Source organism: Staurois parvus, unplaced genomic scaffold, assembly GCF_062004578.1.
Source record: "Staurois parvus isolate SC_StPar_1 unplaced genomic scaffold, SC_StPar_1.0 ptg000131l, whole genome shotgun sequence".
In the NCBI taxonomy this organism is placed as follows: domain Eukaryota; kingdom Metazoa; phylum Chordata; class Amphibia; order Anura; family Ranidae; genus Staurois; species Staurois parvus.
Genome location: NW_028317927.1, coordinates 3,632,665 through 3,647,029, shown reverse-complemented (window position 1 = coordinate 3,647,029; position 14,365 = coordinate 3,632,665). Strand labels below are relative to the sequence as shown.

At 40.3% G+C, this 14,365-nt stretch overlaps 1 protein-coding gene across 4 annotated transcripts in view; it reads left to right on the top strand.

Annotated features, from left to right (window-relative positions):
- Positions 1–14,365, top strand: part of U2SURP (U2 snRNP associated SURP domain containing) — an 88,203-nt gene that overhangs the window by 61,646 nt on the left and 12,192 nt on the right. For 2 of the 4 annotated variants that reach the window (XM_089672562.1, XM_089672561.1), the window contains exons 15-22: positions 2,185–2,347; positions 2,903–2,982; positions 4,026–4,113; positions 6,725–6,844; positions 7,583–7,739; positions 7,878–7,973; positions 8,135–8,201; positions 9,538–9,697. In XM_089672562.1, coding sequence (XP_089528688.1) covers positions 2,185–2,347; positions 2,903–2,982; positions 4,026–4,113; positions 6,725–6,844; positions 7,583–7,739; positions 7,878–7,973; positions 8,135–8,201; positions 9,538–9,697 — 931 coding nt within the window. Of the gene's footprint in view, positions 1–2,172; positions 2,348–2,902; positions 2,983–4,025; positions 4,114–6,724; positions 6,845–7,582; positions 7,740–7,877; positions 7,974–8,134; positions 8,202–9,537; positions 9,698–14,365 lie in introns of all 4 variants that reach the window. The other 2 variants (XM_089672560.1, XM_089672559.1) reach the window with 1 other exon arrangement.

Sequence of the window (14,365 nt, the reverse complement as noted above, 5' to 3'; positions counted from 1 at the left end):
GATTTTTACCAAAAGCCACTGCCTGCAAGTAATGGGATACCCACCATTACACGTGACTAATGTGTTTATTGCTCTATTACAAAAAAAAAATATTAAAAATACTGCTTTAACCACTTGCTCTCCAGAGGATTTACCACCATTCCTGACAAGGCCATTTTTTGCGTCACAGCGTTGCGTTACTTTAACTGACAATTGCGCAGTCATGCAACACTGCACCCAAATGAAATTTACGTCCTTTTTTTCCCACAAATAGACTTTCCTTTGGTGGTATTTGATTGCCTGTGTATTTTTTATTTTTTGTGCAGTAAAAAAATTTAATTTCCTCCATAAATATAGGCCAAAATGTATTCTGCTACATGTCTTTGTAAAAAAAAAAAAATCCCAATACAGTATATGTAAATTAATTGGTTTATGTGAAAGTTGTAGCATGTATAAATGGTGGTGTATATATACTGGAATTAATATATGTGTGTGTGTATTTTTTTTTTCTTTTTACTAGTAATGGCGGCGATCAGCGACTTATAGCAGGACTGTGGCGGGCATTCTGACACCGGAGGGAACAGATTTGGTGTCACTGACATGCCCAGTGACACCAGTACAGTGATCACTGCTAATAATAAGTACTGACACTGTACTAATGGCACTGGGCATGAAGGGGTTAATATCTGGGGTGATCAAAGGGTTAACTGTGGGCTGTTTCACTATGGGGGCTGTGTGTGTGTGCGCAGGAGCTGACGGGAGAGATCTGTATTTACATAAAGCTCTCTTCCCCGTTGGAGATACTCGGCAGTCACTGGCTGGGACCCGATGATTGACAGTTGAGGCCGCGAACGGCGGCGCAGGTAGGGCGCGTGCGCCCCCTACCCTGAACTTCGAAATCACGTGTGTGTATGTATGTATGTATGTATGTGTGTGTATGTATATATATATATATATATATATATATATATATATATGTGATTTTTCTCACCCTTGCCACCCTGTAGTAGTATTTCTGCTATAGGGCGGAGGGGAAGTAGTTCTGTAACTGCTCATTCTCAAAAGCTTGTCTTTTTAAAGATACTTACAGTCATCGTATATAATTTCACATATATTGTACTTGCAATGTAAATTAAATAGTAATTCCCACCTAATTTAATGCCTTCCCAACCAGTCAAAACTCCAGTGACTAATCCTGCTAATTACAGTGCATCCAGAAAGTATTCACAGCGCTTAACTTTTGCCGCATTTTGTTATGTTACAGCCTTATTCCAAAATGGATTAAATTAATTTTTTTCCTCAACATTCTACAAACAATACCCCATAATGACAACGTGAAGGAAGTTTGTTTTGAAATCTTTGCAATGTATTAAAAATAAAAAAAGCACTTGTACATGAGTATTCACAGCCTTTGCCATGACACTCAAAATTTAGCTCTGGTGCATCCTGTTCCCACTGATCCTCCTTGAGATGTTTCCACAACTTGATTAGAGTCCACCTGTGGGAAGTTCACTTGATTGGACATGATTAGGAAAGGCATAAACCTGTCTATATAAGGTCCCACAGTTAATGCATGTCAGAGCACAAACCAAGCCATGAAGCCCAAGGAATTGTCCGTAGACAGGATTGTATCAAGGCACAGATCTGTGGAAGGGTACAGAAACATTTCTGCAGCATTGAAGGTCCCAATGAGCACAGTGGCCTCCATCATCCATAAATGGAAGAAGTTTGGAACCACCAGGAATCTTCCTAGAGCATGCCGCCTGGCCAAAATGAGCGATTGAGGGAGAAGGACCTTGGCCAGGGAGGTAACCAAGCACCCGATAGTCACTCGTAACGGAAGCCACTCCTCATTAAGAGGCAAATGGCAGCCTGCCTGGAGTTTGTTTGAGCAAAGGCTGTGAATACTTATGTACATGTGTTTTTTTTATTTTTAATAAATTGCAAAGAATTCAAAACGAACTTCTTTCACGTTGGCATTATGGAGTATTGTTTATAGAATGTTGAGGAAAAAATTAATTTAATTCATTTTGGAATAAGGCTGTATCATAATAAAATGTGGCAAAAGTTAAGCGCTGTGATTACTTTCTGGATGCACTGAACAATATTTTGAATGGTAATAGTTTACTTATTGCAGTAATTTTTTTTGTTTTACCCATCACTTTTACATTTTATTTAGCACTTTGACATCAGTTTCTATTTTAGACAAAGAGACAAATTAGAGGAGGTGTTACGAGGATTAACGCCACGGAAGAATGACATTGGTGACGCCATGATGTTCTGTCTTAACCATGCTGAAGCAGCAGAAGAAATTGTAGACTGCATAGCGGAATCTTTGTCTATCTTGAAAACCCCCCTCCCTAAAAAGGTATTGCCATGTCTTTTGCTTATGCATGTTTATTTATTGACTGTGCCTTAAAACTCAACCCCACCATTTAAACCTACTGGATTTGGTTGGTCAGGGTAGTGAAATTATTTTCCTACTTTTTGCTTGTGTAAGTTTTTGAATTATTCATTGGGTCAATTGAGAGAGCTTCCAGTTGTGCTGATTATTATTAGAAATGAGCTCAGGTGTCCTTCAAACTCATTTCTAGCCAATCTCCACAATTTTGTTTGCAATGTGCTGCAAGCTAGGTCGTTCCTGCCCTGCAGCCCACCTCTTTGTTTACATCAGCTCTGGGGTGGGAATTGCCCAGCCTGCAGCCTGTTGCAATTAAGAAACAAAAAAAAGCACAATTTTAGCTAGAGATAAATTTTGAAGTTTGTCCAAGCTCATCTTGAATTGCTGTTAATTGTCTGTCATTGTGTCCGGTTACTCTGGGTGCGATTTGCCATGCCATGCAAGTTGCAAATCGCATGGCAATTTGTATGGCACGTTATTTACTGAATTACTCATTTCATGATGGTCTCTTTTCTCTTATAGATTGCCAGACTCTATCTGGTGTCCGATGTCTTGTATAACTCATCTGCTAAAGTTGCCAATGCATCATACTACAGAAAATTGTGAGTCATTGTTATTTGTTGTTGCTTTAAAGAGTGGTTTTAAAAAGTTAATGTTTGTATATTCACATGTTTGTGTTTAGTCATAAAAGTATTTGTAACATGATTTGCAAGTATTGTATTGGTTGTAGGTGCACAATGGTTTCATTATGCATTGTGCCATTGAAGGTGCTGCTAAACAGTAGAGAGATCTGTTATTGTGCTGTTCCATCTACTGATGAGTTGGCCACACCAGGATGTTCAGTCCCTGAGTGACAACCACAGCACACTCATGCCAGCTAGTTTAGTCAATAGCTCTTATAACCTGCATTTCTTGAACATACAAGATTTTTCAATACAGGAGAGCAAAGAGAGGCACTGATGTGCACAGTAGTTAATAGTAACATGAGATTAATCAAAGAACTTCACCTTTTGCTTTAGTTATTTACTCCATTTACCCCATCCATGTGAGTGCAGCCCACCATTCAAATACTTAATGCCTTAATCCAGTAATCTTTGCTTTGTGGCCCTGTACAGCACTGCACAGCTTTTGCAGAGATAATGTTCCGCCAGTTCTTCCTCCTAGTGCACACAGAATGCCTTAGCCCCTTTCATTCTTTAGGGGTAAGTCATACTTATGGTCATCTCTGGCAGTTCTGCAGATTATGGCTTACCTGTAAGTATATTATGGGGACATTTTCACTGCAAGAGCTGTGCAGCCAACAGCAAAAAATCACTATCAAGGAAAATATATGTATTTGAGCAGGTGGTCTTCAGTCAGGTGCTAAAGGGTAAGGGGTATAGTTACACTTCAAATCAGATATATCCAAAATTTATTCTGAATGGCTGCTATGCAGTATTGGACTTTGTGTATTGCTTTTTGCATTAAAGTAAAACTAAAGGCAAATAGTCAAAACATTAAGTGGTAAAAATAAGCTGGAAGTTCTTGGTTTAAAACCTTATTGATATATCAAATAGATTTGTACTCAGTATCCTCTACCATTTTTGATGTGGTGTGTAAGTCCTGGACATGTGAAATAAATTAACATCTCTGTTTACCTCATTAGCTTTGAAAGTAAATTATGCCAAATCTTTGCTGATCTGAACGCTGCCTACAGAGCCATACAAGGACATTTGCAGTCAGAAAATTTTAAGGTCAGTTGTGAACTTATCAGTGTTCACTCTTGTAAGATGATCTTTTCTTGTCACGGATATGCAGAATTATTTTTAATTATTACTTACAGACCTTAGTCACATTCTAAAAGCTCATAATGTTGGTTATTTCATTTTACACAGATATTGAAGCTGAAGAAACCAACATTTTAACCTATTTATGGTTTCATAAAAGTCGTACTGTATGTCTTTTTGTATATAAGTTGGCAAAAACACCTGAATTTATCTTTACATCAGCCTTCTGTAGCACCCAGACTGGGAGATAGAGCAGCAGCACTGCATTTTACAGTGCTGCCATTCTTATTTTATGAATATGATTATTATATCTCATGATTGCTCCAGTTATCACTGTCCAATAAGGGGCCAGGGTGTACTTTCAGCTGTAATATGAACTACAGAAAAGACGGGGGAAGCATGACCTGGCTGTGCTGTCTGGCAGTTGTGTCTAGATTATAAGGCTAGCTTACCAAAATCAAATTTATTGGCAGTTAAGGAACTTCATTGATATGGTTAATACTGTGTGTTTAGCTTTGCACTTGTTTAGTTTTCTTTTTTAAAAATATGCTGCTGTTCATCTTCTATATAAGAAAAAAAAACGGCAAGAGACTTTTTCAGGAATGTACACAGTGAAAAAGGTAATTCAGGCATATTACCAAGCTTAGTGGTCAATTTATAAACTTGCGTATACGATGTAATAGTGAATTATCAGTAAACTCCCTATTCTCAGTACTTAGCAGAACATACATTTTACGTAGAGGTCTGTCACGTTTTACAATCCCAATTTCAAATACTTAGGATGCTGGGTAAAATGTACATAAAAACAGAATGCAATGGTTTGCAAATCTCAAACTATTCACAATAGCAAACACATCAGATGTTTGTTGTAATTTTAAGATTGATGTCAGCAACACGTCTCAATACATTTGGGACAGGGCCATGTTTATCAGTGTAGTATCATTCCTTTTTTTTGTAACAACACTGTTAACATCTGGGAACTGAGGAGAACGGTTGCTGGAGTTTTGGGAAAGGAATGTTGTCCCATTCTTGTCTGATATAGGGTCTGCTCAACTGTTCTGGGTCTTCAGGACTGTTGCCAAATATTTTCAATTGGTGATAAGTCTGCACTGCAGGCAGGCCAGTTAAGCACCCAGACTCGTCTGCTATGAAGCCATGCTATTGCAATAGTTGCAGTATATGGTTTAGCATTGTCTTGCTGAAATAGGCAAGACCTTCCCTGAAAAGACATTTTCGGGATGGGAACCTATTCTGCTCTAAAACCTGGATATATCTTTCAGTGTTTTTTCAGTGTAGTGTTTCTCCAGATGTGCAAGCTGCTAATTCCATATGCACTAATGTACTCCCATACCATCAGTGATGCTGGCTTTTGAACTGAATGCTAATAAGCCGGAAGGTCCCTCTCCTCTTTAGTCCAGAGGACACGGTGCCTATGGTTGCCAAAAATGTCAAATTTCGATTCTTCTGGCAACAGAGCAAATTTGCACTTTGCGACTGACAATTTTAAGTGAGATTTGGCCCAAAAAAAGAGTGTGTGTGTGTTGTTTTTCTTGCAAAAGAAATGGAAGGTAGGTTGGGTTCTCACAAGGACAGGAAAGCACAGACAGCAGTAAGAACAATTTCAGCCATTCTAGCCCTTTTCCACTCCTACTAATATGCATTTTGTTTTGTCTGTGTTCCTGTTGAAAATATTTTCCATCACTTCCTGTCCTGATGCTGTGCAGTCATTAATACCCAATGCTAGTCACTTTATGTCCTTTTAGCCTTTATACCTGCAGCTGCTGTGCCCAAGAATCAAAGAAATAAGACACCAAGGGCATTGTTCATCAGACATTAAACTCTTAAAATTATTTCCCAACAACTGTAGCAATAATTTCAAATAAGTCTGCTCTTCTGGCAGAAGAGCCAGTCCAGCACAATCAGTCATTAGACACTTCCATTATGACTTGGTAGGAGGGGGAAGGGTTTTGTTAGGGAATTTACACCACCTGGGGTGGTCAAATTCCGTAGCAAGTTCAAAGGCAAATTGCAGTGAATACATGGTTGGGGAAAAAAACACTGCAAGTAAGCATTTAAAAGACATTTTATATTCTTCTAACTGTAATTTTATATTGTTTGCAGGGTCTCTTTTAAGATGGAATTTTGTGGAGTATTGTAGTTCTTAGGCTAGGTTCACACTATGCTGGTTTCCCTATGGCTGCATTTGCACTGCTGGGCTGCTGCACCTGCAGAAAACACAGAAAAAGGACCCTGCATTTTTTTTCTAAAATCAAGGCTGCAGGGAAAATCCATAGTGCTATGCGTTTACCAGCACAGGAAAACATGCTGTGGTTTCCAATGTGTGGGGGAACCACCCCGCTTCTAACAGCCGCATGTTTTTGTTGCAGGAAAGCAAGCGTTTTACTTGCAGTTCTGCACCGCATAGATGTGAATCAAGCCCTAATGTTTCAGTTCAGATAGAACTAAAACTTTACCATTTGATAGTCTTAATATCAATATTATGATTCCTGGCTCATTGCATTTAATGTTGGACACTGAATAAAGCGATATACTATATTCTTTTTATCTTTTTATCCAGCAACGTGTTATGGCCTGCTTCCGGGCCTGGGAAGACTGGGCTATTTATCCTGAACCCTTTTTAATCAAGCTGCAGAATATTTTCCTTGGTCTTGTAAATATTGATGAGAAGGATACTGAGGTAAGTGCATAATAATAATGGCAGCTTGCAGAAAGTAATGCAGGCCATGCATGGGTCAAATTCCGAAATAATTATCTTTTAAAAAATCGTAACTTAGAATTTTCGGTTGAATTTCTTACTGTTAACGGGCCGCAACTTCGGCCTATTCGTGCGGCCATCACATTTGAGTGATTGGCATGTTGGACATTGTTTGAATAACAAACCAATTTCTAATCATTGATGGGAGAATTGTGTGAGAAATATCATCGAAAAAGAAATGAGCGTGAGCTGTGACCTGGAAAGAAAAGAAGACTCCCAGCCACGAAAATTCTTTTTTGTAGCAACATGAGGTGAAAATTGAAGGCTTGGTTGGTCAAATTTCGAAATCAATGGTGGCACCGTCAGATTACAAAACACATGAAATTTCCAAATTTCTAAAGAAAATTTGTTCAGAATTCGACACATGTATGGCCTGCATAAGCCAGTGTAGAAAAATTCACTGGGCTTTTTTGGTTTTGCACTGTGTGATCATGGGTTGCCTACACCTGTCTGAAATTGTAAACAAATCCTGGTGGCCGAAAGAGGGAAGCTGAAATACACTTGCAATGCTTGTATTGCCATTAAGTACCGTGTGTGCGTGTGTGTGTGTGTGTGTGTGTGCGTGTGTGCGTGTTATAATCAACACAGTAGTAAAATATCAGAATTCTATACAAGTCTTTGCTTAATCCATACTACAAGACAACTCTGTTGTGCTCATAGGAGGTGATAGATGATTTGGATGGTGCTCCAATTGAGGAAGAATTAGATGGGGCTCCTTTGGAAGATATGGATGGAATCCCCCTTGATGGCGCTCCACTTGACGACTTGGATGGTGTGCCTATAAAATCTCTTGATGATGATCTGGATGGCGTTCCACGTAAGGGAGAATTTTTAATATACAACTTTAAAATCAAATATTTTGTTTGTCAACACTCTTAAAATCAAATATTTTGTTTGTCAACGCTCTGAATGCTGACATAAATCCTTTTGTGTGTTTTTTTCTATATAATAAAAGTGGACATTTCTGAAGATTCTAAAAAGAATGAGCCAATTTTTAAAGTAGCGCCATCTAAGTGGGAGGCTGTAGATGAAGCAGAGCTGGAGTCACAAGGTAATTACAGCTAAGGAAAATCCTTTACACTGCCATGGGGGGGAGAGTAACAACACTTTGTTTACATATGATCTTGGAATAATTCTGTATGTGTTAATGACAAAAGAAAGTGTAGGAATGAAAGTTGTTACCAAATAAAATTTCTTTTTGTTTTATTTTAGCTGTCACCACATCCAAGTGGGAAATGTTTGACCAGCATGAAGAGTCTGATGAGGAAGAAAATCAAATGTATGTAAAAGGAACTTATTGCAGTTACAAAATGTAAACCAACAATAGTTCCATAGACTTGGTTTTGCTAAGCACAAGTGAAAATGATTTTGATTTGTTGCTAGCACTCATGTAAGGCCAGGTTCACATATATGCAGATGTGCAATCCTCAGTTTGCATGGGAACAGAAGCCTATTCATTTGAATGGGCTGTCATGCCTTGTGCAACGCAGGAAAAGGTCCCTGCACTATTTTTGAAATCGTAGCCCGCAATGGAACCGCAGGTTCAGTGCGGTTCCCAGGGCATGTGTGATTTCCAGTGTGGGTGGCGTGCCATTAGGATTGTTGGCACCCGCCCACATCTGCGTTTCACTGTGCGAGTGATTGCGGCTGTGGGAACAGGTGTGGGTCCTGCAGCAGCAACCACCTGCACAGCTGTGATTCGTAGCCTAACTAAGGACCCTACTGAAGAATTTATGTAACGAAACTGGAAGAAATATCGATCTGCTTAGCTGTAGATTTTTTTTTTTAACATTTTTTTTTATCTCCTTACTCATCTTCAGATTGTAGAATAACTGTTATATGCATGCATGGGAGTTTGGGGTGTCAGTTTGGTTTATCTGGTACCATTGCTTAAATATTTTTAAAAGTGTTAGCAAAAATGTTTTTACAGTTTGTAAGAGAGTTTATTCTATCACGTCATATACCCTCACCACTGGTGATAAAAAGTCACTCTTTTAGGTCCTTTGCACAAAATGGCAGGCTGAAATAAGATGTGGCTGGATGGGTGCTTGCATTTAGGACCCATGTTTTCAGGGATGAATGCCTGGGCACACTAAAATGGCAGGATTGCAGGCACAGCAGCTAGAGATCCCAGGTGCAACTGCCCTTAGGTTGCCACATGGGGAGACCTGCTGGAAATACCAATTGGAATTTCACTCCCTGTAACAGAGTTGCAGAATGATGGTGAATTACAGTTACAGAACCTCAGCAGAGATTGACTTTTCTTCTAATGCTGTAGCATGTGTGGTCGGTCAAAGCTCCAACAGGCCTTAGCAAGGGAACAATTCTTGAACCCCTGAACATAATATGGGAGCTACCATTGCTGTTTTTAATGGTGTACACTCAAGGGGTGTCTTTATTTTAAATTCTTATTGCTTTTGTACTTGCTGAATCACTAAGCCTAAGCAAGCATTTGTTGGTGCACATGCTTGTTCAAGGTAACAGGTAAAAAGCTTGGTTAAAGAAGTATATTGGCTCAGGACCTTTTTCCTTCTACACCTTGTCAGCATAAATATTTTATATCATGACAATCTTTAGAGGCCTTTATAATCATGCATATGTTTGCCTCATTATAGTCAAGAGGAGGAAAGTGACGATGAAGAGGATACACAGAGCTCTAAATCAGAGGACCAACATTACTACTCCAACCCAATTAGAGATGATATGTCTGATTCTAAATCATTTAAATATTCTGAAATGAGTGAAGAAAAACGTGCCAAACTTAGAGAAATTGAGGTCAGTAAAAATGACAGCTTCTACTTTTTTCTTTCAGTTTTTCTCTTTTCTTTTACTTAGACTGACACTAATCTGTTATGGACTACCTTTTCCCACAACATTAGAGTTCCTAAAGATAAAACAATAGCAATAGTGGGGAAGGAGTCCAAATTGCTTTTATTATAAAGGTGTATGTGTGTATATATTTATGTGTGTGTGTGTTATAAAATATCTATCATAATGTATTTAGACTTCACTCAACAAAATTGAAAACTAAAAAGGATCTGAATACTTTATGAAAGCTGTGTGCATATATATATGTATATAGGGGTTTGTGTGTGTGAAGGAAATAAGTATTTCATCCCCTGCGGATTTTGAATGTTTGCCCACTCACAAAGAAATGATCAGTAAAAAAATCGAATGGTAAGTGTATTGTAACACAGAGTCAGAATAGCAACAAAAATTCAAAAGAAATGCATGTTTAACAAATTATGCACTGATTTGCATGTTCATCAGGGAAATAAGTATTTGATCCCCTTCACAAAACATGACTTTGTACTTGGTGGCAAATCCCTTGTTGGCAATCACAGAGGTCAGAGGTTTCTTGTAGTTGGCCACCAAGTTTGCACATATCTCAGGAGGAATTTTGGCCCACTCCTCTTGACAGAACCTCTCCAAGTCATTAAGGTTTGGCGGCTCGAGTTTGGGAACTTGAACTTTCAGCTCTCTCCACAGATTTTCAATCGGATTTAGGTCTGGAGACTGGCTAGGCTACTCCAGGACCTTAATGTGCTTCTTCCTGAGCCACTCCTTTGTTGCCTTGGCTGTGTGTTTTGGGTTGCTGCCATGCTGGAACACCCATCCACGACCAATTTTCAATGCCCTGGCTGAGGGAAGAAGGTTCTCACCCAAGATTTGACAGTACATTGCCTCATCCATCGTCCCTTTGATGCGGTGCTTTTGTCCTGTCCTCTTAGCAGAAAAACACCCCCAAAGCAGAATGTTTCCACCACCATGTTTGACAGTTGGGATGGTGTTCTTGGGGGTCATAGACAGCATTCCTCCTTCTCCAAACACGGTGAGTTGAGTTGATGCCAAAGAGCTCAAAATTGGTCTCATCTGACCACAACACTTTCAACCAGTCCTCCTCTGCATCATTCAGATGTTCAGTGGCAACCTTCAGACGGGCCTGGACATGTGCTTTCTTGAGCAGAGGGACCTTGCGGGCACTGCAAGATTTCAATCTTTGTCGGCGTAGTGTGTTACCAATTGTTTTCTCGGTGACTGTGGTCCCAGCTGCCTGAAGATCATTGACAAGATCCTCATGTAGATCTGGGATTATTCCTCACTGTTATCATGATCATCGACACTCCACGAGGAGAAATCTTGAATGGTGCACTAGACCTAAGGAGACTGACATTTTCTTTTGTGTTTCTTCCATTTGCGAATGATTGCACCAACTGTTGTCACCTTCTCACCAAGCTGCTTGGCAATAGTTTGGTAGCCCAGTCCAGCCTTGTGTAGGTCTACAATCTTGTCCCTGACATCCTTGGATAGCTCTTTGGTGGTCTTTGCCATAGTGGAGAGTTTGGAATCTGATTGTTTGCTCCTGTGGACAGGTGTCTTTTATACAGGTAATAAAATGAGATTAGCAGCACTTACTTTAAGAGACTGCTTCTAATCTCAGCTTGTTACCTGTATGAAAGACACCTGGTAGCCAGAAATCCTGCTGAATGATACAGGATAAAATACTTATTTCCCTCATGAACATGCAAATCAGTGCATCATTTGTTAGACCTGCATTTCCTTTGAATTTTTTGTTGCTATTCTGTCTCTCAGTGTTACAATACACCCACGGATGACAGATCAGTGTACTGGGCTGCGCTGCTGGTACCATGTGATCGCTATGACCAGTGACAGCAGATCACATGGCAATACTACACAATGAGTGACTTACATTCATAGAGGAATAGACTCCAGAGAGAGATAATTTTTTCCCTGTACAAAGCATTAGTAAGACCTCATCTGAAATATGTAGTTCGGTCTTGGGCACCAGGCCACAAGAAGGATATTGGGGAATTAGAGAGAGGTGCAGAGAAGGACAGCCAAACTGAGGGCCTTGACTATCAGGAAAGATTAGCTGAATTAAGTTTATTCTCTTGAAAAGAGGAAATTACAAGGAAATATGATCACCATGTATAGATACATAAATGATCCATAATAATGAACAAACATGTTACACTTACCTGCTGTGTGCAATGGGTTTTGCACAGAGCAGCCCCAATCCACTTATTTTTGGGTTCCCTGCTGGCGACCCTGGCTCCTCACATTCTGTGCATCTGTGCAATATTTTTTGGCTAAGAATTTTTTGGCTGACCCTGTTCCAAGACCTGCTGGCCTCTTTGGAAAACATTGAGGCAGATACAGAAGGAGGGGGGGGGGGGGGTTCTACCCTCCACAATCACTGCTCCCTGTTTTTAATTGTCTTCCTTTATCTTATGTGTGCGATCTGTTCAGCCCCTCCAGATGTCGTAATCTACTGCAGGTCTATTGTTTTGTGGCAGACCCTCCAACTATAATCCCATATGATCTGCTCAGGAGTCCCATTCACAATGGAAGTTCACGTCTACCCCTAGAGTTGGGAAGATGGCAAGTGACTTTTGCTCCAGCTTAGGACAAAGACGCCCCAACCTTATTTTCAATTTTTTCCCCCTCTTTCAAGGAGGTAAACAATGGGTCTGTTCCTATTTGCTACTTCACAAAAGTACGCAATTTTCCTATACCTTCTATTAGCTTGCAATCACAAGGGATCGTCAACTACTTCCCTTTTAGGAAGAATTACAAGGATTTTCCAAATCCTACACAGGAACCCTTGTCTGTTTTAGGGATGCATTTCCAAGCGTGCCCTTAGTCTAGGTCAGCAATGGGCAAACTACGGCCGTGGGCCGTATACGGCCCGGTGGACCTTTTAATCCGGCCCGCGGATGTGGCTGTCAGGATGTGTGTAGGTGGGGCAGCGTGACGAACGTGAGGGGAGGGGAGCTAGGCTCCTCTCACAGTCTGCCCTGAAGACCGGAACGGCGAGAAGAACGCGCGGAGCAAAGGTAAGTGAATTGACACAGGGGGGACTTGGCTTACTACTTGGGGGGGGGGGGGGGGGGGGGGGGGAATAGTACTGTGGGGGATGAAATACTATATGAGGGATGAATTAATATGGGGGATGAATTAATATGGGGGATGAATTACTATAGGGGGGATGAATTACTATAGGGGGGATGAATTACTATAGGGGGGATGAATTACTATAGGGGGGATGAATTACTAGGGGGGATGAATTACTAGGGGGGATGAATTACTATGGGGGATGAATTACTATATGGGGGATGAATTAATATGGGGGATGAATTAATATGGGGGATGAATTACTATAGGGAATGAGTTACTATAGGGGATGAATTACTATGGGGGAATGAATTACTATATGGGGGATGAATTACTATGGGGGATTAATTACTATGCTTACTATGGGGGAATATTACTATACTTACTATGGATGACACATACACATCATTCATCTACTCTTGGTCCGGCCCCCGGGTCCAATATATGAACCCATTGCGGCCCTCAAGTCAAAAAGTTTGCCCACCCCTGGTCTAGGTTAACACTATTGCAGGTTTATGTGGATATGGCATCCTGTTCATTTGCATGGGCCGCTGTGCCTGTGTTTTATGCAGTAATCGCATGGTGCAAAAGCAATTTACTTATGGTTCCCACACCCTCAAACACTGTTTTTTTTACATGTGTGGGGATGTCAATATGAATGAATAACAGCCATGCACGCCTCTAAAGAGCAGATTTTCTACCTTTTAATAGCAAACACAATGGGTTGTGCTTTTGCTGGGGGAAAAAAAAACACCGTATTCTGTTTTGCTTTTTTTAGACCCTGAACCGCACCCTAAACATTCATATTCTAGGGTGCCTGTTATTGTGAGGCTCCCAAACCAAATTCTTTGAACTAGAGGCTCAAATGCATGTGTTAATACTTTTTTCCCTTTTCATTCAGCAAGGCCTTTTTGTCTGGTCCGAAGTTTATGAACATACTCTTTAGCACACTCAAGTACTACACTGGGGCATCTGTTTGGGCAACTTTTGCTCTTTTTTTGTCTGCTTTTAACCTCCTTACCATTTCTGCCTGTTCACTGCTCAGGAGCAACCAAGACGGGTGTTCACTAACCTATAACAGTTGGTCACCACACTTTTTTCATCTGGAACGATCAACGGCTTGGTGTTTGCTGCCCAATTTGATCTGAGGTATTCTCGGACTGGTGGCTTCCTCCCCGGTGCTCAGAAAATCTCCCTTTGTGTATCCATTCACTATTGATCTTCATGTACATTTGGTGCTGCTAGTGAACATCATCGACTGGCATTGTTGCTCAGTTTTTCCACTTTCCCTGAAGAAGTGGGTCACATCCCACAAAACGCGTCGGATCTTTTGATTATCCAGTTTTGGATTCAATTTTATGGAAAAGCAATTTTGGTTTCTAGTGGAGTTGCCACCCTCCTCAAATTACACCCAATGGTCCATCATTTGGGTAGTCTATATTAATTTAGATATTTCCACTAATTAACAACATTTTTCATACTTTTCATGTCTGTAATCGTTTCACTAGTTTGATGATGATCTATTCT